The sequence below is a fragment of the Ursus maritimus genome, unplaced genomic scaffold, assembly GCF_017311325.1.
Source record: "Ursus maritimus isolate PB19 unplaced genomic scaffold, ASM1731132v1 scaffold_21, whole genome shotgun sequence".
NCBI classification, from domain to species: Eukaryota; Metazoa; Chordata; class Mammalia; order Carnivora; family Ursidae; genus Ursus; species Ursus maritimus.
In genome coordinates, this window is record NW_024424564.1 from 32,627,781 (window position 1) to 32,654,767 (window position 26,987).

A 26,987-nucleotide genomic window follows, 5' to 3' on the forward strand; every position below is an offset into this window, starting at 1 on the left:
GATACAGAATAGAGAAAGCGACTGTGGTATAGGAGCCTCCAAATCACAGAATCTGTGGGAAAGTGAGCAAGAAACTTAAGAGCCAAGAATCGGTCCTCACAGGTCTAAGAGGACAAGAAACCCCCATTAGCCATGCTGGAGAGAAATCCTGTCCGCTCTATAGGGTACACAGCCGAACCGTGGAGGCAGGTGAGTAGACGAGAAACCCGGACCCACCTCCCCGCCTTTCCAACCTCTCCGGGACCCTCTCTCGCGAGCTGTGCTACTGAAGTTTCCCACAGGGCTGTGCGCCGCGCGGAAGGCTCGTTAGCTCGCGCTATCACTGGTTGCCAGGAGACACTGGCAAGCCACCTCCTCCAATCAGGACGCGTCTTTCTCTGCCCAATCACAGAAGCTGAGAGAGCTGTAGTCGAAGGTGAAAGGTCACGCTGCTGTTTGGCGGCCATTTCTCTGGAAGCTCCGCGTTTCCCGCCGGCCCGGAGTACTCCAGTCACGAGGGACAGACTACACCTGGGTCGGCGGCGAGTTGCCTGCAGCATTTGCTTGTAGTCGCGATGGTAAGGAGGAAGAAGGGAGAGCAAGGGAGAGCGGTGACCAGCCTCGCTGGGCCTGGTGGTTGATTCGCGCGTTTCCCATTCATCCGCGTGAGGAGCCGCGCACCCGGTCGCCAGCTCCTTTCTCCCTACTCTGGGGATCTTGGGAGCGCGCTCTCCTTCCGATGCCCTTCCTTCCCCAGAAGTGTCCCGATCCCTTCCCCTCTTCGTTTGAATGTGAGCCTGAGGTATCCTTGCTGGCTGGGACCACATGGTCGGGGTGAAGATGAAGTGGTTTTATGTCTCAGTTACCACGCCCAGAATCGGCTTTCTTTCATTTCATCACGTTGGGATTCTTAGCCCCGCAGCCCTCTGGAATACAGAACCCAGGCTTTGGAGCATTCATTGGTTCGTTGGCCAAATATTTTTTGAGCTCATGCTGCCTACCAGATGCTGTGCTAGGCGCCAGAATAGAAGGTGAAAAGTACTGACGCGGACCCTACTCGAGATTTACTCAGTCGGGTATGAGAGGCAGATTATATCAAATAATAACATCAACATGTAATTGCAAATAACGTGAAGTGGTAAGAAGAGAGCAAACAGGATGCTGTGAGGATGCGCGATGGTACATTAGAAGAATGGTCAGGGATGGCATCCCTGGTAGGAGGATTTAACCAGAAACCTAAATGATATGAAATATGAAAGCCAGCCCCTTAAAGAGCAAGAGGAAGAGTGTACAAAGCACAGGGAACATGAGTATAGGCCCCACTGCCGGAAAGAAAGCTTGACCAGTTGGAGGAATTGACAGAAAGCCACACAGCTTGCAAGAACAGTGGTTATGAGGTAGGGTCGGGAAGATCTCTTAGGTCATGTTAGGGGGTCTGGATTTTACTTAAAGCGCAGTTGAAAGCCATCGAGGCATTTTAAGCGGAGATATCCCATGATAAAAATACTTGCTGGTGTGCATAAGTTGGAGGAAGACAAGAGTAAAAACTGGAGACCCATTAGGAGGTTATTGCAGTAGCCCCCAAGTTCTTTGACATCACTCTGAATATGCTTATCTTAGAGAGCTTTAGTAGTCAAGTTTCTTGGTTCTTTTCTTTCTTTGGGCTGATGGATGAGCAGGTGAGGGAAGGAAAAGTCTGAATTCACTGGAGGAAACTACTGAATAAGCAAACATTAAGTGATTCCCCATATGTATTGGCAGGTTTGCTAAGTCAAATAAGATCCACCAGACCTAGCTCCTGGAATTCAAGTGAAAGACTGTCAAAAGCCATCTGCCCCCTCGTTCCCTCTGTAGCCCCATATTTGGGACTCTGACATCCATGAATTGTTTGTGTGTCCCTGAGATCTCCTTGTTGCTTTACTCTTCCCTCCTTTTACATAGATAGTCTCTTCTACCTAGAACAGCCCCCTTTCCCTCTGGAAATACCTCTCCTCCTTTAAAATGGAGGCATTACTTATTTTGGGCAACCTTTCCTTTTGACTCTGGATTGATCTGGTACCCTTATACATAGTATATCTCCTCTTACTATGTCAAAGTGTAATGTCTATTTTTATGTGTTTTGCCTCTCTTCCTCCTACTGTGAACATGAGGACAAGGAGTGTAATCTGCATTTTTTTTCCACTGCTTTTACCTTTGTTTCTTTATAGCCTGGAACAATGAGTAATGTATAGTAGGTATTCATTGTTTAAGTGAATACTGAATGAAATTGCCTAACTGGTATTTAAATTTCTCTTATGCTTTTCAACAAATAGAAGTGAGAATTATGTAGTAAAGTAAGAGTGAGTCAAGAGCATGCTTTATTTGGATACCATAAAATATTGGTGATTTGGTAGAGGGGAGTAGGTAATAGAAACTGAGCTAAGGAAAAATAATTGATTGAGTTCTGTTTTTGTTCTTTGTGTAGAGTTTGCCTCTCAATCCCAAACCTTTCCTGAATGGATTAACAGGAAAGCCAGTAATGGTGAAACTTAAGTGGGGAATGGAGTACAAAGGCTACCTGGTATCTGTAGATGGCTATATGAACATGCAGGTAAGCTAAAGGGATAAGAATCATTAAATTGAATTTACTTTGCTTTACCTTAACTCCTCAAAGGTTTACTGTGATTTATAAGAATGCAATCAACGAAACTGACAAACCTAAAACAAAATTCAGAAATAAAGTCAAGGTCTGGGAGGATGTTATAACTGTGATAAACTGTGTACAAGACCTATAAAACCAAAATTCAGCCACAGAATTGACTTCTAGTGGTTAAAATAAAAAGAACTCCGATATTTGAGTCACGCTGGCATAGGGGAAACAAATGAGGTTTTTGTTTTTTTTTTTTTTTGCAGAAAAGCAAAACTCTCCCAATATTTAGCTCTGAAAGAAATTTTTCTTTTTTTCCTGAAATAAATTTTTCAAGTGAATTTCTTAAGTTTTTTAATGAATGCTAAATAAATAAAATAAAAAGAATAAAATAAAATAAAAATGGAAGCATTTCTTGAGAGACAAGACAGGCCAAACCAAAGGAATTGATGAACTGTGACTGAATGTCTGTTAAGCTAGCTTCTGTAAATGTTTAGGCCTGGGTGTTTTGTTTTGTCTTTAAAGATTTAGTTATTTTAGAGAGAGAATGCAGGGGAAGGTTGGGGGGTTTGTGGATGGGAGAGAGAATCTCAAGCAGACTCCCTCTGAGCTTGGAGCCCAATGCACAGCTCCATCTCATGACCCTGAGATCATGACCTGAGCTGAAATCAAGAGTCAGATGTTTAATTGACTGAGCCACCCAGGCACCCCTTGTTTTGTTTTTGTAATTGTGGTAAAAATATATCTAACATAAAATTTACCACTTTTACCATTTTCGAGTGTAGAACTCAGTGGTATTAAGTGGCATTCACGTTAATGTGCATCTATCACCATTACGCATTTCTGAAACTCTTCACTTGTCCCCAACGGAAACTATACCCGTTAAAAAATAAAACTCCCCTTTCCCGTCCCCTGGTAAATGTTATTCTTTCTGTCTCTGTTCTAGCTCATATAAGTGGAATCCTACAGTATTTGTCCTTTTGTGTCTGGCTCATTTCATTTAGCATAATGTTTTTAAGGTTCATCCATGTTGTAGCATGTGTTAGAATTTCATTCCTTTTAATGACTGAAATAATATTCCATTGTATGTATATACCACATTTTAATCCATTCTCCTGTTGGTGGGCATTTGAATTGTTTTCTACCTTCCAGCTGTTGTAAATTATATAATGAACATGGGTGTACAAATATCTGTTAGAGGATTCTGCTTTTACTTCTTTTGGATATATATCCAGAAGTGGAATTGCTGGATCATACATTAATTCTTTAATTTTTTGAGGAGCTGCCATACTGTGTTCTATAGCAGCTGTATCATTTTACATTCCAGCAGCAAAGCATAAAGGTTCCAGTTTCTTCACATCCTCACCAATACTTGTTATTTTCGGTTTTCTTTGATGATAGCCATCCTCATGAGGGTAAAATATCTCATGGTTTTTATTTGCATTTCCGCAATGATTAGTGATATTGCGATCTTTATGTGCTTTTTGGCTGTTTATGTATCTTTTTTGGAGAAATGACTGTTCATGTCTTTTGCTCATTTAAAAACTGGGATGTTTTATTTCTTTGTTGCTTAATTGTAGTAGTTGCCAGCCAGGTTTTTGACGAGTTTGAAGTTAAATTTTCCTGAAGCATAGGTATTTATGTGACTGATAAATGGCAGACTCCCAAGTATTCCATACTGGTAGTACTTGTAGGAAGAGTACTAACAGGGGCACTTGTAGGCAAAAAGCTGAGACTTTCCTTAATTTAAGAGGTTACCACTTGAACAGATGATGCTTAGATCCCCAAAGTTCTTATAGAGCATGGTTTTGGCCTAGAAAATTCCTCAAGCAGGAATCATTTACCAAGGCCATAGAAAAATCTTAAGAGTATACCATTCTGCTGAAAATGTTCCAGACTTAGATAGTGGTGGTGATTACACAACTTTATGAATATATATTAAGAACCATTGACTTGTGTGGTGCCTGGGTGGCTCAGTCGTTAAGCGTCTGCCTTCGGCTCAGGGCGTGGTCCTGGCATTCTGGGATCGAGCCCCGCATCAGGCTCCTCGCTGGGAGCCTGCTTCTTCCTTTCCCACTCCCCCTGCTTGTGTTCCCTCTCTCGCTGGCTGTCTCTCTGTGAAATAAATAAATAAAATCTTAAAAAAAAAAAAAAGAACCATTGACTTGTACACTATAAAAGTGAATTTTATGCTATGGGAATTATATATCAATAAAAGAAAGAAATAAAGAATACCCACTGAATATTTGGTTTTAGAAGTAATGTAGTTCCTGGTGAGCCTGCCAGATTTGTGAAATGTATCTGAATAGCCACATTAATGATGTTTTTTAATTTATTTATTCAACAAGTATGTATTAAGATCCATTATATGCCTGGCTCTGTGTATATACACCAATGAACAAAACTAAGTCACTACTTTCAAGGAGTTTGTGTTGTAGTGGTAGGAGATGGTAATATAATGTGATGTCAGGTAATGATAGACACTATGGAGAAAAAGAAAGCAGAAACGGGGTAGTGACAAGAGTACAGTGTTAGACATGATAGCCAGGGAAAGGTTCTCTGAGGAAGTAAATTTAAGCAGAGAAAGGATTGAGTGAGCAACTGAAGAAAGTATCAAAGAAGGAAGAGCATCTCAGTTTGAGGCAACAGCAAGTACATAAGCCTTGTGGCGGGAACTAGCTTGGTGTGTTCAAGGCATGGCACAAAGGCCAAAGCAGAGGTGCCTGGGTGGCACAGTTGTTTAAGTGTGTGCCTTCAGCTCAGGTCCTGATCCCAGGGCCCTGGGATTGAGCCCTGTGCGTGGAGAGAGCCTGCTTCTCCCTCACCTGCCCACTTGTGCTCTCCGTCCCTATCTCTGTCTCTCTTAAATAAGTAAAGTTAAAAAAAAAAAAAAAAAGGCCAAAGCAGAATGATGTAGGGGAAGAATGATAAAAAGGTTGGAATGGGGGCGCCTGGGTGGCACAGCGGTTAAGCGTCTGCCTTCGGCTCAGGGCGTGATCCCGGCGTTGCGGGATCGAGCCCCGTGTCAGGCTCCTCCACTATGAGCCTGCTTCTTCCTCTCCCACTCCCCCTGCTTGTGTTCCCTCTCTCACTGGCTGTCTCTATCTCTGTCAAATAAATAAATAAAATCTTTAAAAAAAAAAAAAAGGTTGGAATGGTAGTCATAGAGAGCCTTTTAAGTGATTGTGATTTTTAAAAGTAACAAGGTTTATTACATATATGTGGGAGGAAACCTAAACATTTTGATGTAAAATTAGATAGAATTTCCTGAAATAACTATAAAGGTCACTCTGAATTGTTTAATTTTCTCTTAACTTTTTTGCTCTGTTAGCACATAATTAGAAAAAACTATTCAGTTCTTTGGTTTGGGTGTTAACTAATATAAAAGTATTTGATAATTTAGCCATAGATTTTGTACTCTGAATTTTGTAACTTTTTTCTAACTGAATTTTTGGATAACTTTAAAGTCACAACTTACTCATAAATTGGAGACTGTCTTCCTCAACATATTGTTTTAATGTCTAATAGAAAGAAATGTTACATAACTGAGAGATTTAAAAAATTATGTTGAAACAAGCTTTATTATATATCCTATATCCATCAATGTTAACTTTACAGAATGTTTATATGAAACCCAAAAGTACTACAGTAGTAAAAGAAAGCTAATCTATTAATTATAGATAATTGTTGGTATAGAAAGGTCTCAGTTAATAAGTTCTCTCACCAATATTACCTAATATTTTAGGTAGTGTTACACTATTTTCCTCCTGTGTTATTATACTAATATATTTTCTTTTGATTTAAAGCTTGCAAACACAGAAGAATACATAGATGGAGCATTGTCTGGACATTTGGGTGAAGTTTTAATAAGGTAATAAAACAGCAGTACTATATATAAGGAGTGACTGGAGAGCATTAGAAATACTGTTCAAATAGACTAGTGCCTCAGTTTCAGAATTACTTTCTTTAAATCACTATTAATGTAGCATATTCTACGATTAGACTTAAAGAAGTTTGAAACCTTTAAACTTGTCCAAGAAGATGGAAATTTTTTGGTTATTCATCCTTAAGACTTTTCTAGTGATGATAGTAAACTCTCTAGCTCCTAGCTGTAACCTTTTTCAGTGGTTTTAGTAAAGTTGCAAAAGCTTGGTTTGGAATTTTAGTTGGCTCTGGCTGCTATTAGGGATTTTTTGTTATATTCATTTTCTTGAACTAGAGTCACACTTTCAAATTTCAATCATTCCTTTTGGAAGATCGTAAAGATACTATTTTATAACATCCACTGGGTAAATAAGCACTATGTGCTTTTTAACAAATCAATGGTAAAAACGTTTCTTAGAAAAAGAAAGAAATGATACATTGTAAATTTAGCATTCAGTATTTTTGTAATCAAAAATTTTCTAGCAATAGTAAATCAGATTTTAATGTGGTTTCCGGTTTGGAACAACAAAATGGATTGTTTTTCTATTTACAGGTGTAATAATGTCCTTTATATCAGGGGTGTTGAAGAAGAAGAAGAAGATGGGGAAATGAGAGAATAGCATCTTTTGTGGGGAATTTTTTTTATATATATTTCTAGACAATAAACATTTTTTTTTCAACTTGACTCATGAACTATTCATATTCAGGTATTTAAATGTAGAGCTCAAATGTTGGAAGATTATTCAGAATTAATACTTTAAGAGCCACTCAGCTTCATTCAGTTTGGTTTTCTTTTGTAAGCTCAATACTCTTTTTTTCTACGGGGGAAAATTATATGCTTCATAAACATTTGTGAAGGTGAATTTCAGCCCTTTTCTTATAATTATATATTAACTGAGACCTTTTAAAAACAACTGTTTCTTTTAAAGTTATTTTTGAACTTTTGACATGTATAAAGTTAAATATTTTCTTAGAATTAATGTATACTGTTTTACTTAGTAGTCAACAAATTACATGTTAATTCTATGTCATTGTAAGCTGAGTAATGTACATGTTATAGCTAAAATTGAAACATCACCTGAAAATTAAAATGATCGTGGATATAGAGCACAATAGAAGTTGTGAACTGATATTTAGGCTAAAAGCGTATGGTTTGTTCACTTAAGAGAATTTAGTGTTCTGAACAGAACTCCTTAATGTGAATTAAAAACCAGTCTCACAGTTAAATTCTGAGGATATACTAGTAGTTTTCATTTATGTTTTAAACTCCTCAAAACCATTTAGACTTACACATTGTTAGAATGTATACTCCACAGTGATAAAATGTATACTGTGAACTGTGGACTGGTTGAAAACAAATTAGAACATTTAAAGTCCCATGTTGTCAGAGAATGCCATTATTGCACTTCAATGGTCATTCACCACATAGTTAAACCAATAAAGTAAACTTTGGATGTGTATCCCCAACTGGGACAACTCAAAGATGAAAATGTTTAGCTGTATGGAATTTTACTTAGTATATGATAATAAAAGACTTCAACAAAAGAAAATAACTCCCATTCCCAATCCTATAACCACTAGAATAAGTGTTGTCTTCCTCAAATTGGCTAGGTCAGCATATGGGACAGAATATTGCCATTAATGGAAACTAGAATCTACAAAATGTGCCTGAAACATTCTGGTAGTAAATGTCTTACTGCTCCTATTCAAGTTAAAAAATATTCATCCTCTAGTGATTTTGTTCTTGTATCCTTGACTAAAAGTAGTTCATGTCTGTTACCAGATGGAGGTTTTGAGCGATAGACAAGTCGTCTTCCCAGCTGAAACAAAAGAAAAATACTTAGTATTTTTAGCATAACTATTTTCTGTTGAATCATAAGTAAAATAATAACATTAACTTGATTTTTCCAAGGAATAACATGACTCAAAATAATAAATAATCACGGTTACAAAGGGATTTATAACCTAATGGGTGTCCAACATGCCAGGCAGAATTACGTAACAAATAGAGCACCATAGCATGCAGGAGACAGAATAGTTAGGTTTTATGGGAAAGTGGGGAGATTTAGGTAGTCATCAGAAAGCCTACGTTTCAGATATGGTCGGCCTAGAAAAGCAGCATGTTTGAAGCCAACATTTCATTTCTCAGTGCCATAGCAAGTTTCTCCTCCATTGGTTAGAAGAGATCACTTTCTTCTGCTGAACACCAGTTGACTGGCATTGAAAAATTCTGTTAGATAAAAACTTGAGAAAACCATGTACATCTTGTAATGCACTAGTGTAAAACACTAGTAATCTTGTTGGCTGTTAGATGTGTTCCCACCGGGAGAGGCTTAGGAAAAGCCCTTATTTGTACCTATTCATTCTCTGGGGCATATACTCAAGTATGTTATACTACTCATTATTTTTCTCTTTTCATCTTTTTTCCCCTCCTTTATGTATTTATTTGGTTTTGCTTCTGTATCTGAATTTGTGTAAATGAAATGGATGAGAAAGTTATTCTGTTGAAAATGAGATTTGATGGAATATCTCCACTGCGTGTGTCTCAAAAGGGGCACTATCACTATGTGAGACTGTCCCCTGCATTGCAGAATTTGACATTCCTGGCCCATGGGAACTAACAATGGCAGTCCTCCCCATCATTTTATCAACAAAAATGTTCTTAGGGACTGGAATCCCTGAATTCCTTTCTTAATGTCAGATTTTTTTTTCTCTGTCCGTGATCTTTTGGTAACCTTTGTTTTTAATACTGAGAAAGTTGCCAGTGATGAAGTGCCTTGACTGAATAAGAACTTCTGTCAGAGGTCTTCGTACATTGTCAGCTGATCAAATGGGCATTATTTTTTTCATTTTTCTTCCCATTTTAGTTTTCACTGTCATTTTTAGTCTGCTAATTCAAATGCTAAAGCATTTATTGAGTATCCACTGTGTTCCAGGCGCTGGGGACACAAAAGTCATAAAAACTCACTCATGGTCTAGAAGGAAAGATGGCTCTATTAAATATAATCATTTCAGTTTGGTGAGCTTAGTGAATAGTAGTATGTATACATGGAAGGGTGATGAATGGTTAATTCACCTTTGGGAGAAAGAAGACAAGTCAGGTCTTCATAGGAAGAGCTGAACTAGAGAAGTCAGACCCTTTTTAAGGTGAAATGCTTATGTAAATGAAATTAAGATAATCAGTACTTTTTGACGTACATATTAACAGTTACTATATTTCAGAAACCTTTTCAAGTACTTACCTCAAAATGCTGGTTGTGAGGCACACAATAAGCATTCACTGTAGGTTAGCTATTACTATGGTAAGAATCAATGTCCGTAGTAGCTTTGCAGATAACCATGAAATTTGCTTCCCCAAGTATATTTCAGACCCTAACCCAGAGGAAGGAGAGTGGCATATGGAGAAACACAAGGCCCTCCATACCCAGTGGGAAGTCATGGACCACATGTACTCACTGACTGCCCAATCCCATACTTCTTATTGGATAGGTACTCTTGCAACATATAGAACATTGACTTCTGGTCCTGAACCTGCTGCTAAATCTGAAGCTACTCTGGGCAAAGCATTTTAACATCAACTATTAATCTCATTATTTTTTTACAAGGTGAGGATTTGAAGACCTTTCCAGTTAGATGCAGTTCTCTGGATTTGCTGTCTCCATTGTTGACTGAAAGTAGCAAGGCTCATGGCTATTATTTGTAAGAAAAAGAAGATATACATAAATACATAGAATATTTCCAGAAGGATGCAGATGAAACTTTAAGAGGTTGCATCCAGGGAGGGAAGCTAAGTATTACTTACTCTTCACTAAATACTCTTGCATCTTTTGAACTTTGAGCCGTACGTTTGTTATTACCTATTCAAAATTAAAGAAAAAATTATCTGGTTTCATGAACCTGGAGCTAAAGAAAAAAGAGGAGAGGGGAAAGGTTTCTTTTACTAAAAATGGGTCTGATGGAGAACTATAGACCCAGAAATTTGAATTATCCTCAAACTAACAAGGAATCAGAGACCAAAGCTGGATAAATTATATGAATTAGGTATTTTGTTTTTACACCACAGAAGCACTCACATATTGATGTAGCTGGACCTATTGGTAACAAAACACAAACCTTTCTCTTTGGTTGTGCTACTGCTCTTTCCAGAGCAGCTTTTAGCCTTTCCTCCTGATGTTTTTGTTTTTCTTTCATTTTTTCTTCACGTAACCTGTCAAAAAGGGAAAACATTCTTGTAACTATATATCACAGAAAGTAAAAAAAGACCTACATTATTTTTGGGTAATAAACTACCTAAATATTATATGATCTCCCTAAAAGTTAAATTAAAACAGTAATTCACGTTCACCCATCCTATGGCTTTTGAATATTCAGGTGAAATCTCAACAATAGATCCCATTTGTGTTAAAATGGGAGAAAACTGCTTATCACTATTTTGGAAGATTTAAAATCTACCCAGATCTTGGTCTAAAACAAGCACCTCAGCAAAGCCTTCTTGTCACTCCACTTACATTTTAGCACTTTGCAGTTAAGGTATACAAGGCCTCTTGAATTAACACCCAGGCCCCCCCTCCGCCGTTAGCCTTTTTACTAAAGTATAACATGCAGAAAAGTGCACAAACCACAGTGTGTATAGTTCAATGAGTTACCACAAAAGTGTATTTTTCCAGTTAACCTTTCTGAATGGTATCCTGAAATTAAGACCAAGAAATGCTATTTGTCGTGTTCTCTTTAGGGTTCTTGTGAGGATAAAATTAAATGAAATGACCTATGTAAACTGTCTAGGCCAATGCGTGGTGCAGAATTAACCCTCAATAAGTGATAGCTATTTTATGGACTTACACAGTTATAAGCGTAACACTTACTGAACATTTTTATGCAAAATTAGGTGTTATGTACCCAGGAAAAAACAAAATTCTCTTTTTGATAAGAAGGAGATAAGCAGTTGGAACTAGGTTTATACATCACTACTGAAAATAAGTTGTAATTACAATTCAGTAAAACTATATTTCTGACCGTAGAAAAGATGCAAGTGCTGTTAATGTAATCGGTCATAGGTCATCTTACGGAGGGAGTAATTTTTTTATAATTTAAAAAAACTTTTGCTTTATATTTAATGAAATCCCATCAGGATCACCTTAATGTATTCTGGATTTTGTTTTGATATGGGGGAAACAATATCCCCCATATACTAGTAAGCAATAACAAAATATCTGACATTAATGTCTAATATTACACTTACTATGTGCCAAGCACAAACCCTATGAGATAAATACCATTATTACTGCCATTTTACAGATAAACTGAGACTTATGAGAGGTTATGTGCCCTACCTAAGGTCACAGAGGTTACAAATGGCGGAACCTGTATTGAAGTCAAGCAGGTCAGCCATAGTGCTAGTCTGCCTCTTAACGTTTTTGTTATTGTTGTTATGACATGAAGAATATTCCACCTATAATCATTCTCTACATGTCACATTATACTGGGAATCGTGTATTTATAATCATTGCCTCAAAGGTAGTTATCCTTGTTTAACTCGGTAGGGAAGTTTGTAAATCAGTGCATTCTCCTGGAAAGGCAGGTAGGCAAGGATGTGGGTATGTCGGAGTGGGGAGGGAGTGCTGTTCAGGGATGATAATCCTCATGAAGTTGTCTTGAGAAATGAATGAGTTAATGTGTAGATGCTGTGTGTGTAAGTGTTGCCAGTTACGCACTAGGAAAAACCCTCATTGCAAGGCTCTGACTTTCAAACAGTTTCTTCATATATAGTCTTGCAGTGAAGGGCTCCTAATTCCATGCCTTGGGCCCTCCACTACAAGTGCAATTCCCCTTCCACAATATTCATTCTGAAAATCCATTTTTTTCAGGCTAAAGTGACCCTTTACCCATCTCAAACTAGATCAGTTGCCCCAGTGAACTCTTCCCTTCACAATGCTTATTACTTGGTAATGACACATTATTTCATAAGAATATTTGATGACTGTGTCTTCCACATTAAATCATAGCTCAGAGAAGGGCAGGTCTGGGTTTGGGTCTACTGCATCTTTATCACGATCCTTGCTATGTAATAGGGGCTTGCTCAGTGTTTGTGGAATCCCAGCAAAAACAGTTTCTCATCTCATTAAGTCATTCACTACACTTCTATAGTTAAGACATTGACTGTACTTTTGCCGCCGTTCTTTCTGTTTTATCCTCTCAATTGCCTCCACGTTTTCTTTGGGAATGGATTCAATGAGATCACTCAGTTCTACCAGGCGAGACTCTACTTTTACCAGCTTTTGAACTGGGTTGAGGCTGCCAACATCAGCATCTCCAATGCAGACTTTGTATACTTGGTTAATTTTTTTACTAAGAGAGTCTATCAGTTTTTCCTGAGATTGAAGAGAAAAGGGGAGCAGAAAACATAACATCCCATCACTATTTTCTTGTTCATTCAATAAATGTAAAATTCCATTTTACTATATTATAATGAAAAGGCTCTTATATGCTACTATATATTTCTTTTTAAAAGAAAAACTTTAGGGGTGCCTGCGTGACTCAGTCGCTTAAGTGCCTGACTTCAGCTCAGGTAATGATCTCAGAGTCCTGGGATTGAGCCTGCATGCTGCCGGTCGAGCTCCCTGCTCAGCAGAGTCTCGTCCCTCTCCTTCTCCCTTTGCCCCTTCCCCTGCTCATGCTCCCTCTCTCTCTCTCTCTCTAATAAATAATCTTTAAAATAAAAGAAAAACTTTAATATAACAGAACGGTAAGAAAATACAGTAGTGATATATCATAATTTATAGGCAGATTATTACTATAGTAACACCTTGGACTGTTTTCTTTTAAAAATATTGCAGTCTAGGTATAAAAAGCAATTTTAATATGACAATATCTTTTTGCTTGAGTGTTTTTGTGTATCTGATTCCCCGAGCATTCAAGTAGAGGCAATGTATGCATACATTTCAAATCCTTTTTTTTTTTTTTTTTGCCATTCCAATGCATTTCCTTGCAACACATCATGTGAGCTCCATTTTTTTAAGTGGGGGTGTTCTTTTTTGCACTTACTACTCTTCATTGCTGAAACTACAGTCATCCTGTATAAAAGCTATTTGCATACATGTCTTATTTCCCCTTCTAGATTGTAAGCACCTGGAGGGCAGGAGTTATTTCTTAAGTTTACACTTACATCTAAAGCAGCATCTTGCACATAACTATGCACTTAATAAATGTTTGCTGAATAAATGACTGAATGTATTTTCTCAGAGAAAAAAAAAAGTTACAAGCAAACAGATTGCCAGGCTGACCTACAAAGTCTTTTAGGGAGTTTAATTTTCACTCTTGCTATTGGAAGCCGTTGCAGTATTCTGGTCTAAGCAGAGGCTTAGGCCAAACCTTGCTGATCCCTGTACCTGGCCACTGCGCCGTCTTAACTGTTGGTAGATATGCTCGAGCTGGTAGGTAACGTGTTTCGGGACCAAATAACTCTCAGCCTCTTTCTCCACCATGAACCCGGCATTCGCAGTTAAGAGGATCTCAATAAACTGCTGGGCAAAGTAAATCGTTCTCCAGGTAGCATCCTGCCCCAATTCCTGCTTCTGCTCAGGAAGATGAGAACCATCATGAAGTCAAAGACAAATAACACGCAAGACAGATGTGGCTCCAGGAGCAACGGGAAACCCCTCCTGGAATCACAGACTCCTTACAGAGCCACCAACATTTAATTACAAGTCAAGATCTGTTACTAGTAGTTTACTTCCAACAGCTTGTCTCTCCCACCTCCTGGTTTAACCGCCTTTCCGATGATCCTGTTTACCACTAAGCACCCCTTTTTTTCTCTGACTTAACTGTATTTCCTGTTTATGTTAACAACATGCTCCTTTTTACACCTGAAACTGATACAACTTTGTTTATTGGAATTAAAATCCAAAACTTAAAAAACAAATGCTCCTTTTAGAAAACTGGGAAAAGTACAAAGTAATATTAAAGGAAGAAGTAAAAGAAAAAAGCGAAAGGCCTATTTGCCATAAAGTTCTTTTTTGCTCTCCCTTTCTACATAACATTTATATTTCCTATTTATATCAGTGTATTCCTTTTAGAAAACTTTAGAAATACAGAGGACTACGAAAGGGAAAATAAAAGTAACCCACCCATCAAGGAGAAGTATATATTGGGTATGTAGAAAAAATTTTGCTGCAGTGGGAGTCCTATTTTTAAAAATATTTTGTACCCTGGTTCCGAGAAAAAAGCAACTTTAATATGAGAACAGTTAGTAGTTGATGAAAATTTCTGAAGGAGAGCTCTTGAACTCTTAAGAATTTTAGAGGTGGATGGGCATTGGCCTTTCAGGATGTCTCTTTTCCAGAATGCCTTTTTTTTTTTTTTTTTTGAAGGTCTCCTTGTGAAACAGGAAAGGAAAAGACAAGGAGAGATGTTTTCTTAAGATAATAAGGTAAGAACAGCATAAGAAATAGGATCAGGGAATGAGGTTAAGGAATAATAAATACTCATGTTTGAGAAAGAGATTGAGGGCCTGGCCCAACAGAGCAGAAGAGCAAAGGAAAAAGGGAGCTCATGGTACAGGCCTACTGATGACAGAGAAGTGAAGTGTCTGATCTCTGGAGCTGCCACCAGATGGCAGACCCAGCCCAGAGTCCCTCGGAGGAGGGGCTGCCTGGGAGGCTGCAGGGGATGGTAGAGTGGGCCAGAATTGTCGAAGACCAAAACTCGGATAAGTAAGGACTGGATGCCTTCCAGCAGTGAATGGGAAGTGTTCTGACCAGAGGGATGTTTAGGAGTAATTATATCAAAATTAGATATGGGAGCAGGAAATGTCTCAATGTTATTTAAAGTTTTTGTATTTCAAGGATTCTGTAATTCTAATCCATGTCACATTCTGCTGTGTGCTGACTGCAGATAACTCCCAATTGAATTAGATCAGCCCCCTGTTTGAAAGAATAAAACAAGAGACGAAGGCATCCTGCAGATTGCACTGTAGCTTACATTCCATTTCATGTTCAACGAAAACATAACTGCCACACAGAATAATGTGGATAAATCTCACAAACATAGTTTTGAGGAAAAGAAGGCAGATAAGCCAGACATATTACATGATTCCATTTATATAAAGTTCAAAACATGAAAGCTAACTGATGGTAAGAGAAGTCAGGATTGTGGTCACCTTTGAGAGATGGTAGAGACTGGAAAGGGGGCGTGAGGGAGGCTTCTGAGGGGATTATAATGGTTTATCCCCTAATCTGGGGTGGGGGCGGTTACATGGGTATATTCACTTTGAGGAAATTTCTTAAGAGATAATTTATAATTACCTTATAATTTGTGTGCTTTTCAATATTACATTGTACTTGAATTTTAAGTTTTATTTTAAAAGTAAAATATTGAGGGTGCCTGTGTGGCTCAATTAAGTGTCTGCTTTCGGCTGAGGTCATGATCCCAGAGTCCCAGGATCAGAGTCCCATATCTGGATCCTGGCTCAGCAGGGAGTCCACTTCTCCCTCTGACCCTTCGCCATCTCATGCTTTCTCTCTCTCTCTCTCTCAGATAAATAAAATCTTAAAAAAATAAAAGTAAAATATTGAATCAATAAAAAATGTTTTTAGGGATTAAGTAGTTAGGAGTGTGGAAGTTCAGAAATAATAAAATACTGATTTGATAGTTACAAATCCAAAGTAACTATGATGATTTGAAAATACCAAAATTAGATAAAACTGCTTACTCATAAAGGATTATGTTTTGTTCATTTTGGGATCTGAAAGAATGGGAGTGATTCTAAGAATACTTTTCCCTTGTCAATTTTCATGCTCTGTCCCCCCTTTTCCACACTAGCATTTCACATCTCTAGGAGACACTATGAATTATTAGGCCCATTTTCCCAGAGTGTGCAATACTTGAATGCCAAAATTATACTTGTGACCAAAATTATCTTTTAAAAAGTAATTTTCAGATCAATTCTACCTATTCTGTTTAGGGATCTGGTTGCCTCAAAATGTAAGAGTATTGAAAATGTTACTGTTTTTTATAGCTGTCCTAAACTTGGATGAAAGGTGTTTGGTTGGAGGAGGGTGAAATATCGCTGATATTCATCTGACATTTTTTATGTCAGTCAGCTTCAGAATTATTTAAAACAATTGAAGGGTGGAAGCACCCCAGATGTTCATCAACAGACAAATGGATAAACAGAATGTGGAATATAAAGGTACCTAAAAATAGGCGAATTCGTAGAGACAGAAGGTAGGATAAAAGTTATCAGAGGCCATGAAGAATGGAGAATTGTGTAATGGGTACAGAGTTTCTATTTGGGATGATGAAAAATTCTGTAAATAGATGGTGGTGATGGTTACACAATACTGCAAATATACTTTATGTCCCTTACTTGTACTTAGAATAGTTAAATGGTAAATTTTGTTACATATATTTTACCACACACACACACACACACACAAAGGTTTAAAAAAAGCCAACATTAAAGAACTGAGGTGGTTGTCATCACACTTCCTGCTCTAGCAGTGCATGACCCCATTCCCTCCTAACTCAGGATACTTACTATACCACCCTAGGAGATGTGTGTGTGTAAAGGAGTCATAAATAAATTTGCTTTTGTAACCTTACACATCCTATGGTTAGAGAGGACACTCTTCTGAATGAGTTCCCCCAAATCTACCTCTGTTTGAAAATCACGTTCATAACCATAAATGTGTTATTAGCCCCACATATGAGATTTGAATTTTTATTTCATTTGAGATTTTTCACAAGGAAATCAATGCTAGCTGGAGTTTGTTGTGGGTCTAGAAACTAATCATTCATTCAACAAACATTTATTGAGCACCTACTTTATAGGGACACTTAACATATCTAACTAGGAAGGGTCATACGATCCCTGCCCTGGAGGGGTTTGCACCCAGCTGGGAGAGATGCGCAGGTAAACAGCACAGGGGCTCCAATAATAGATCTATAGATGCAAGAGAGGCCAAAAGCTATTAGAGGCTCAGTGCTGGGCAGATACTCCATTTGGTTTTGATTCAGTGCTTCCCCTGTTAATTATTTGGTCTTCAGATTGCTACCAAAATGATCATAGACAATGACCTACTTCATGTATATATACTCTGACTAAAAGAAATATATCTGTAGGGGGAAAAAATCTCAGTATCAGACCTTGTAATAATTAGAGCAACATTTTAAGAGAACCCCAATGCCAATTTGAATGCCTTCTACTATGTATATTGACTATTGCATACTGACACGAGAATTCCAAGCTGGTTTTCTGCCTCTATAATCAACCCAGGATTTGTGGTGTGCTTTAATTCCCCATTCCAATACTTAGTGGACAGGGAATTCATATTATTATTAACATGAGCCAAAATAAAATTACCATAGGCAAAGAAGGATTACCTGCGTGTCTGATTTAAATTCTCCAAAACTAAATAGCCTGGACCTTAATTCCAGTTCTGCTGCTTTTTCCTCTTCTCTCACACAGTTAGCCTTAAGCATTTCCTTGTGCTCCAGAAGAAACTCTATGTTGCTGTTTCTATTGCAAAAGAAAAAAGAGACCCTTGTTTGTAATTTGTGGTTTAGAAATAAATCATCAGTCAGGAGTTTCAACACTTTCCATATCATGTGTCAACATCCTATGTCTAGCAAGCCAAATACAAGTTTATAGTTTAAGACATTGTCAAAGTACATGCAACTTTTCAGGTAAAATGAGAAGAGTAAATGCATAGATGCTGCTTTTAACTTCCACCAGGAAGCATTTTCTTCCTGTGGTTCCCCTGAAACCCCCAAATAACAGCAGAGGTGATGTGTCAGGAAGCCAAGTTGTGGTGCGATCTAGTGATAGATTATGTTCTGACATAGATCCCCTTGTCCTGCCCAACCATACTCACCTCGTCCCCAAAACTCATATTGTTGGGGTGGGGCACCATATGCTGTAAGGACTGGGAGAGCAGAGACAGGGATGAAAAGGATACATTAGTGGTAATGAGTGGCTGTGAGATCATGCTTTGTAGGGTCTTATTTGAGTAAGTTAATTTGTTCCAAAGTGTAGTTTGACCTACTGTTCGAAAAGATTGCCATCTTTTGGCCCAGAAAACTCCTCCTAAAAAGACTTTACACACTTTTATAATGGGTAGATAAACAGATCTATTCTCTGCAATTTGAAGCTATTTGCCTATAGCTTCCAAAATTACTTCCAATTACATAAAATTTTACAGAAGGAATTTCATGAGTCATCAAATACAGTCTCCTTCCCCTGACAGAAATCCCTTTTATGAGAGCCCCCCAAATCTACAGATGTATGTTATAAAATGCTATAATATTTAAGTCGCATAACTTTGCTGAGAGTGATGGCCAAGGAAAATGCATTGATTAGCATTATCATCCAAAGCCTGATTTGATTGGCCAGATGGTAGAGTGAAAACTGCACCAAACAAAACTTAATGAGTTGTGGGATCACTATGCTGTATACTGAAACTACTGTAACACAGTGTCAACTATACTTCAATTGAAAAAAAAATTAAGGCAGTACCTTTTAATTCTTTATAATCTTTCAAACTGACTTTTATTATTGCTAGCTAGGAAAATATTTTGACAAGTGAAAGGAAGTAGAGGCTAAAACTAAAGTCAGTCTACTCTGTGTAAATAGAACTTGTACATTTTACACCCTACAATGTAAATTATTATTAATAGAAATCCGACTCTAAATCCAGAGAGACCCTGAGGAAGGTTCACACAGGAATAAGTTGGATTCTGTCTCTGATTAGAGACTGCTTAATAGAAAAATCTGCTTGTTCTTAATAACTTACATTTTATCCTGTATAAGTTTTTCTCTCTTATTTACATCTTCAAGATTTTCATCTACGTCTTGGGAATATTGTACCAAAGTTAGGTTCTGCTCTTCCAGCTCTGTGAGGACTCGAAGTAACTCTTCTGGTTCTTTGAAATAAAGCTCTGGCTCCTAACCAATCAATAATAAATATAATTCACTTAAAAATATGCTACTTATGCACATATGACTTATCTAGAAAAATACAATGGGGAAAGGAATGCCATTCTGATTATGAGGGAGAGCTGGCCATTCTGATTATTTCCATGAGAACTGGCCTTCAGGAAGAGGACTTTCAGGGTGCTGGGGGAGATGAAAGTTATTATAGAAAGGAAAAAGGAAGGTAAGGAAAACAGAAAGAAGAAGGGATGGAGCTGAAGAGGAGACCAAGGCAGGAAAAAGGGAAAGATGGGTCTAGGGAAGGGTAGGAAAGGGAATAGAAGAAAGAAAAAGGAGGCTAAGTGAAGGTTATTTTCTCCCCCCATTTTATTTTATATTTTCCAAAAACTTAATAAATAAACATATTACTTTAAGTAATTTTAATTTTTAAAAAGATGACTTGGGTATTTGCACACCATGTTCATCATATTTACTTCATTGATGGATGAATGGATAAAGGAAATGTGGTATATCCATGCAATGGGATATTATTCAGCCTTAAAAAAGGAGACCCTGGCACATGCTGCCACATGGGTGAACCTGGAGGACATTAGGTTCTGTGAAATAAGCCAAGTTACAGAGAGAAATAACTGCATGATTCCACTTTTATGAGGTATCTAAAGTAATCAAACTCTTAGAAAGTAGAACCATGGTTGCTAGGGCTACAGGGAGGGAGAATAGGGGAATTCAGTGGGTACAGGTTTCTGTTTCGCAAGATGAAAAAGTTCTAGAGATCTGTTGCACAACAATGTGCATATAGTTAATACTATACTGTACATTTAAATTTAAAAATGGTTAGGACAATAAATTCTATGTTACGTTTTTACCACAATTTTAAAAAAAAGATCACTTGTATAAGATGTGTTATATGTAATAATGGATGGTGTTTTGAAGTGTTTTTTGTTCCTCGTGAATTTCTGTGATCGTAGTTAGGATGGGGTTAGCTCAAAGTCCGTCTTGTAAAATAAAGGGCTGTTTTGTTGAAGGTTGATTTATCTTACAGCACAGCTACACAGCATATCTCAAACTCCAGTAAAATGATAAGCAATCAGAAAATGGCTATTTTATTCTCTATAGGATGGCTGTAGAGAATATATATATATATATCCTAAATTATTACCTTCTTATAAACATTTTTCATAAGATGATGACAAAGATGAACTATAGATGCAACTGGGAAACAGCGTCAAAATCATAGTTTCTTCTGGAAAGTTGTGGAATATTTGGAATAGGAAATTTTAATTTTAAAAGAAAAAAATGAGCACTTACACTTTTCACCAAACACAACATATAAATCAAAAAAGATAATCTGGTTACCAGATCATAGTCTGTATCATCATCTAAAAAGAATTCTAAGCTGTCTTCTGAACTGATACTCTCCGTGTGGCTGTAAAAGAAAGAAAATGTCTGATTTCTGAGCCATTTTCAGTCAAAAGATTTGCTTCATTTCAAAATTGTCTTTGGAAGTACAACATAGTCCTTTTCAATAGCCTTTTTAGCCTTTTAGGGAACTGCTGTTTTCAGGAATCAATGGATTCCACACATAGGCAAAAGAAAATCTGGTTCTGGACAGGGGTGACATATGCAAACGAGTGAGGCCACAAAGAAAGGCCAGACCATATGGTACCAATTATTTGAGGTGCATTTATACGAGATCTTTTTAAAGAAACACATGACAACCTACATTGCTGCATCTGTTTTGTTCCTTTTAATGCAGTCTTCTTGACAAACTAAACATGTGCTCTGGTGCTCAAAACAAAGCTTGTTCCCAGAGTAATACAGTATTTGTCTTCTGAACAGCAAATTTTACTGTTTAAAATATCTTCTGATCAGGCTGAGGAAGTGTTGGTTGGGGGAATGGGGGATGAGGTACATTCTTAAGTAATAATTATGTGGTTTGCATAGCAGCTCTGGAAAAATCCTTTAAGAAAGATAAATCGAAAATGATTGGAAAATTTAAAAGGCAGAGATTAGGGAGAGTAAGGTGCTGCTGGTGTGATCTAGGTAATTAACACGTTCAAGTAGAGGGTAGTGATGAAGGGAAGAGTGAGTAAATGGGTTGGGGAAGAGAGGAGAATCTAGAGATACATGAAAGAATGAAACCATGGGAACAAAGAGTGGAAAGAGCTAGTGGAGCCAAAAGAGAAGAGACAAAGATGACAAAGTAGTCCTAACAAGATGGAGAACGGTTTAAGGATGAGCTAAGAAAAAAAATTAATATTTGCTTTGTTTAAGTTTGAGGGAACAAAATACCTGTATGAGCTGCCCTTTAAGCCATGGGAAATAAGGTGTGGGAACATGGAGAAAGAGCCATAGATGTAAATGAATATTTAGGAAACATTCCCTGAGAAAGCATTTGATAACTACTGTTCACCCAGCTCTTCTCTTGATCCAGCGGTATCATTTTCTAATCAGTCTTCTACCTCTCTGAAATTCCTGTTAACCTTTTTGGTTTCCTTTTTGACGTAAGTGTCTGTGGTTCCTCAGCCTTCTTCTTCCCCTCTCATTGTACCCACTGTTTTGGGGTTATTTCATCCTCTTTTATGGATTCTATCACTGCTAGTATACTAATGGATCCCACATATCTGTCTCTTTCTCTTGAGCTCTAGACTTCAGTGTCCAACTTCCAACTGGACATCAATGTCTACTTGGTTGTCCTACAAGGAGCTAAAACTAAAACAATCCAAAATCACACTCCTTATCTTCCTCTTCAGGTCTGCTCCCCTTACAGTGTTCCCAGTATTATTGGATGCCAACACCATACACTCAGTTGCCACATAAATTTGGGAGTTATCTTTGACGAAATGTGTGAGTTATTTTTGACCACTCTCTTTTCCTTACACTTGCCCCAGTCTTTATGCAAGCCTTTCAGAGCCTATCAGTGCCACTTCCCTGAGGTGTCTCACAGCCTTTCCTCCTTTGTTCCCACTGTCACTCTGTGGTTGAGGCAGATAATGAACTGACTCCCCCATAACACAGTCTCTCCCCTGACTGTGACAACAGACTCCTAACTGGCCCCTCTTAACTCTAGATTTGTCTCCCTCCATTTCATTCTCTAAAATGGTCCCACATCCAGTTTTCTAAAATGTAAATCTGATTGAGTCTCTGTTACACTCTTACTTAAAACCCTCAGTGGCTCCCCAGGACCCTTGGGACAAAGCACAGACTCCTTAGGATGGCACCACTGCTTACCTGCTCATGATAAAATAACTATTCACCCCTTGAGCCTCTCACTTTCACCCTGTGGCCCAGCTATTTTGAGGAGGGGGTGGGGGATGGGCACAATGTGAAGAGGAGCCGGAGATAACAGGCTTCCAGCTATGGAATGCATAAGTCACAAGAATAAAAGGAAGATACTCAATGATATGATAGTGTTGCATGGTGACATATGGTAGCTACACTTGTGATGAGCACAGCATTGTATCACGATGTTGTACACCCAAAACTAATGTAACATCATATGTCCACTATACTCAAAAAAATAAAAAAGTAACCAGAATAAACTTTAAAAACACACACACAAAAAGATATGTACATCTATCAAAATAGCTGAAATTAAAAAAAAATAATGAAAACTAAATGCTGATGAGAATGTAGAGAAACTGGATCCCTTGTTCATTGCTGGAGGGAATGTAAAATGGTGTAGCCACTCTGGGAAACAAATTGGCAATTTCTTTAAAAACTAAGCATGTACTTACCATCCAACTCAGCAACTGCACTCTAGGCATTTATTCCAGAGAAATGGAAATGAGGTGCTCACAAAAAGTTGCACAAATGTATTTATAGCAGTTTTATTCTTTATAGTCCCAAATTGGAAACAGTCTGGATGTTGTTCAATAGTGAATAGTTAATTTGTAGTGTGTCCATACCATATATAGTTGACTGTAAGAACGTGGGGGTTAGGGGTGCCAACCCCCCATGCTGTCAAAAATCTTCATGTAACTTTTGACTCCCCCATAACTTATCCACTAATAGCCTACTGTTGACCTGAATCCTAACCAATAACTTAGTCAATTAACATATTTTATATGTTATATATATTATATACTATATTCATACAATAAAGTATGCTAGATAAAAGAAAATGCCAAGAAAATCCTAAGGAAGAGAAAATATATTTACAGTACTATGCTATGTTTATCAAAAAGAATTCCACATATAAGGGAAACTGCACAGTTCAAACACATGTGGTTAAATGGTTAACTGTAATACTACTCAACAAGAAAAAGGAGCCAACTATTGATAGACCCAACAGCTTAAATGAACCTTCAGAGAATTATGTTCCGTAAAACATCCAATCGCAAAAGGTTACGTACTGTATGATTCCATTTATGTAACATTCTCGAAATGACAAAAATCAAAGTGATAGAGAACAGATTAGTGGTTTCCAGGAATTAGGGGGAGGAGGAGAGAGGAAAGTGGATGAACTTGCAAAGGGGCAACATGAAGAATCCTCATGATGGTGTTCTGTATTTGATTGTATCTCGACTGTACCAATGCCGGTTTCTTGGTTGTGATATTGTACTACAGTTTGCAAGATGTTACCACTGGGGTAAACTGGCTAAAGGGTACATGGATCTCTCCGTATTATTTCTTGCAAATATATGTGAATCTACAACTATCTCAAAATTTAAAAAAATTAATTAAAAGCAAAATAAAACATTGACACTTAAATTCCACAGAAGCAGAGTGACCTCAGAGTCCCTGGAATTTAGAGTTCAGTGTCTGTGTTGACTTTTGTCATGTGTGATTGTCATGGATATTGTGGTGCTGGCCCAGATCCTCTCCTGGGGGCCAGTGTACCCATCCTGGACATCAATATATTTTCTTAAATAGCCAGGGTTGAGAACTAGCAATTTATGAAATAATGAGTATTAATCAATCAACAATCAAGTAAGGGACAAAACAAAAAAGCTTTATGGTCCTATTGCAGCAATTTTGAATGACATGGTAAAACTGCAAACACGGGGGTCAGCAGAGTAGCTTAATAAACGATTGGGCAGTGGCTCTGAGAGAGCCAGACCCAAGATGCAGAGGGCAGGCAGTTTCTGCAAGTAGCAGTGACAGGCACTCATCAAAGAATGCGCGGAGGCCTGTGGGAGCCCAGCCACCTCAGGAGCACCCGGAAGTGGCAACCACTACCTCCAGGATCTGTCAGGACAGTATGCATTTGTGGTATCAGGACAGTATGCATTTGTGGTATCTATGTTGAAGAAAGTCTAAAAGGGATATTTTCTGAAAAGCATTACAGTTTCCAAGAGAGTTAGTCAAGTAGGTTCCGTACCTTGATAAGGATGATTTCTTATTCTCTAGGGTGAGAGTGGACCTGTGTGGTTTTCCTGTTCAAAATGTCCAGGTGAAGTCCATGTCGTTCGTGATGGTGGAGGTGAAAAGACATAACATGGAATTAGAAATGAGTCCTTGTTATTTGGTGCAAGATATTCATTTTTTTCTGCATAGATATGCCCATTCTTTTTATTGTTATTAGAATGATAATCATAGAAAATGGAGTGAGCTCATTTATTCTACTGAAATTGGGTTCCAAGCCTAAGAATAAAATCAAAGGCGCTGGTTGGTGGGGGAGGGGGACGCAGAGCACGGTACATATTGTCAAAAACATGATATAACTATTGATAGTCCCAAATCAGGGGCATAAATTGTGAAATATAAATCATGGTGCTTTTTTTACCTAACCATATATATTTCATATATAATCACAGATTTTTAAAAATCAAGGCAAAAAATAAAAATGATGGACACTTCAATTGTTACGTCTTGTGGAGGGGATGACCTGTGCCAGGTTCTCTGCCCCTGACTTCTGCGCCCCGCCCTGTCCATTCATCCACCTCTCCAAGTCTTGTAATCAGGTCAGAGAGAAAGAAATGGAACTCCTAGCTCCCGAGGATTATGGGTGATGAGGACACCACCTTTTGTTTGCCGGGTTAGCTCATAGGTCCTGGATTTCCAATCTGAGACAGGCACCTTCTCTGGTTTTACTTTTGTGAATGAAGTCCCAAAGCTCTGGTGTTACCTTGGTGATCTCTTTCCATGTAATAGTCATCTGAAAATGATATCTTCCTGGCATCCTCAGTATTGCCCTCTGTTTTGGTTGTATTCATTTTAGAAATGAAAAACAAAAAGGGAGAGAAAGAGGGGGGGGAAACACTTCTGAGAATGAGAGGTATATCTCATGGTGAAGGAAGAGTTACTGTGAAAACTTACACGGACAGAAATGGAGGATGGGGACATTTTAACAAGCAAATGTATGATGCAGACGACAAGGGCTGGTCTCTGGAACAGGCAGAATGGAGGGGAACTGACCTACATGGCATGAGGATATCCCTATTTCCTGCATCAGTCGACAGCCTGATAACTTCTATAATCCCAGTGTCAGCCATTCATTCTTCTGGACTGAGGGACTCATTGCTTTCTGAGCATCCTCTAGTTAAAGGACAAGTCTAGGAGCACTGAATTTTAGCTGCTAAATGCAGTTACTTTCTGGTTTCCTTTCTATATGTTTTCTCTCTTGTCGAACAGTGTATTGAGTTTAACCAAGTGCCATCACTGTGCTCAGTACTCTGTGTACATGATCTAATTTAATCACAGCACGGTGAGAGACACTGAGCAGGACAGCCATCACTGCTGTGCTGGTAAATGTTTAACCATCAGCTTTCTGGAAGAGTTCTCCCTGATTTGTAGTTTACTGGTTTCTATGGGGTAAATGCTTTTACCCCAGAGTCTCAGGATCAGCTCTCAGCTGAAGACTCTGCAGAGAACTGTCTGTGTAGCTCTCTCCTCTTCAGTACTCTGCTCTGGGAACTCCAGTCTCCCTCCACCCTTAGCTCTGTCTTCGCAATTCATGGGGCTTGCTGGCTCCTCCCTCTGCCGCATCCTGGAAACGCTCCCCAGGCTCTATGCTGAGGCCATCATTTGGCTCGTCTCGTTTGGCTCTCCTCTCTCACGGATCACTCTGCTTCTCTCCTTGATGCCTGATGCCTGAAACTATTGCTGCTTATATTTTTCAGATTGTTTTAGGCAGGAGGGTAAGTCTGGTCCATGTTACCCCAATATTGCTGGAAGTGGTAGTTTTCCTCTTGGATTTATAATCCCATTTTGATCACTTATTCAATTCTTATATATAATAGATCTATTTTTGGTCCATTGAGCTGACTTCCTAATACCAATACCATGCAGTGTTAATTTCTGAGACTCTGTGATAGTATATAGTACTTTAAAAGATTAGTAATACCGGGGCGCCTGGGTGGCTCAGTGTCTTAGGCAACTGACTCTTGATTTTGGCTCATGTCATGATCTCAGGGTCCTGAGACGGAGCCCCACGTTGGGCTCCATGCTCAGCAAGGAGCCTACTTGGGATTCTTTCCCTATGCTCCTCCCCCCTGTTTCTCCCCTGGCTTGTGCACACTCGCTCCCTCACTCTCTAAATAGATAAATAAATAAATAAATAAATAAATAAATAAATAAATAAATAAA

At 38.3% G+C, this 26,987-nt stretch overlaps 2 protein-coding genes across 2 annotated transcripts in view; one reads left to right on the plus strand and one right to left on the minus strand.

The window, feature by feature from the left end:
• Positions 1-406: 406 nt before the first annotated feature.
• SNRPF (small nuclear ribonucleoprotein polypeptide F) lies at positions 407-7,214 on the plus strand. The gene is made up of 4 exons (XM_008687720.2): positions 407-557; positions 2,444-2,569; positions 6,412-6,476; positions 7,083-7,214. Exons 1-4 carry the CDS (start codon positions 555-557, stop codon positions 7,147-7,149), a joined length of 261 nt encoding a protein of 86 aa, XP_008685942.1. The 5' UTR covers positions 407-554; the 3' UTR covers positions 7,150-7,214.
• Positions 7,215-7,324: 110 nt separating this feature from the next.
• The window catches only part of CCDC38 (coiled-coil domain containing 38), a 28,334-nt gene continuing 8,671 nt past the window's right edge, over positions 7,325-26,987 (minus strand). The window contains exons 7-11 of the mRNA XM_040637070.1: positions 19,318-19,469; positions 17,909-18,044; positions 12,692-12,897; positions 10,643-10,736; positions 7,325-8,349 (exon numbers count right to left, since the gene is read on the minus strand). Coding sequence (XP_040493004.1) covers positions 8,236-8,349; positions 10,643-10,736; positions 12,692-12,897; positions 17,909-18,044; positions 19,318-19,469 — 702 coding nt within the window. The 3' untranslated portion in view covers positions 7,325-8,235. The remainder of the gene's footprint in view (positions 8,350-10,642; positions 10,737-12,691; positions 12,898-17,908; positions 18,045-19,317; positions 19,470-26,987) is intronic.

What these genes read in the sequence shown, in the direction of transcription:
- SNRPF (XM_008687720.2), top strand. An exon ending in ATGGCTATATGAACATGCAG is followed by an intron (nt 2,570 to 6,411) that starts GTAAGCTAAAGG and finishes TTTGATTTAAAG; the next exon opens with CTTGCAAACACAGAAGAATA. An exon ending in TTGGGTGAAGTTTTAATAAG is followed by an intron (nt 6,477 to 7,082) that starts GTAATAAAACAG and finishes TTCTATTTACAG; the next exon opens with GTGTAATAATGTCCTTTATA.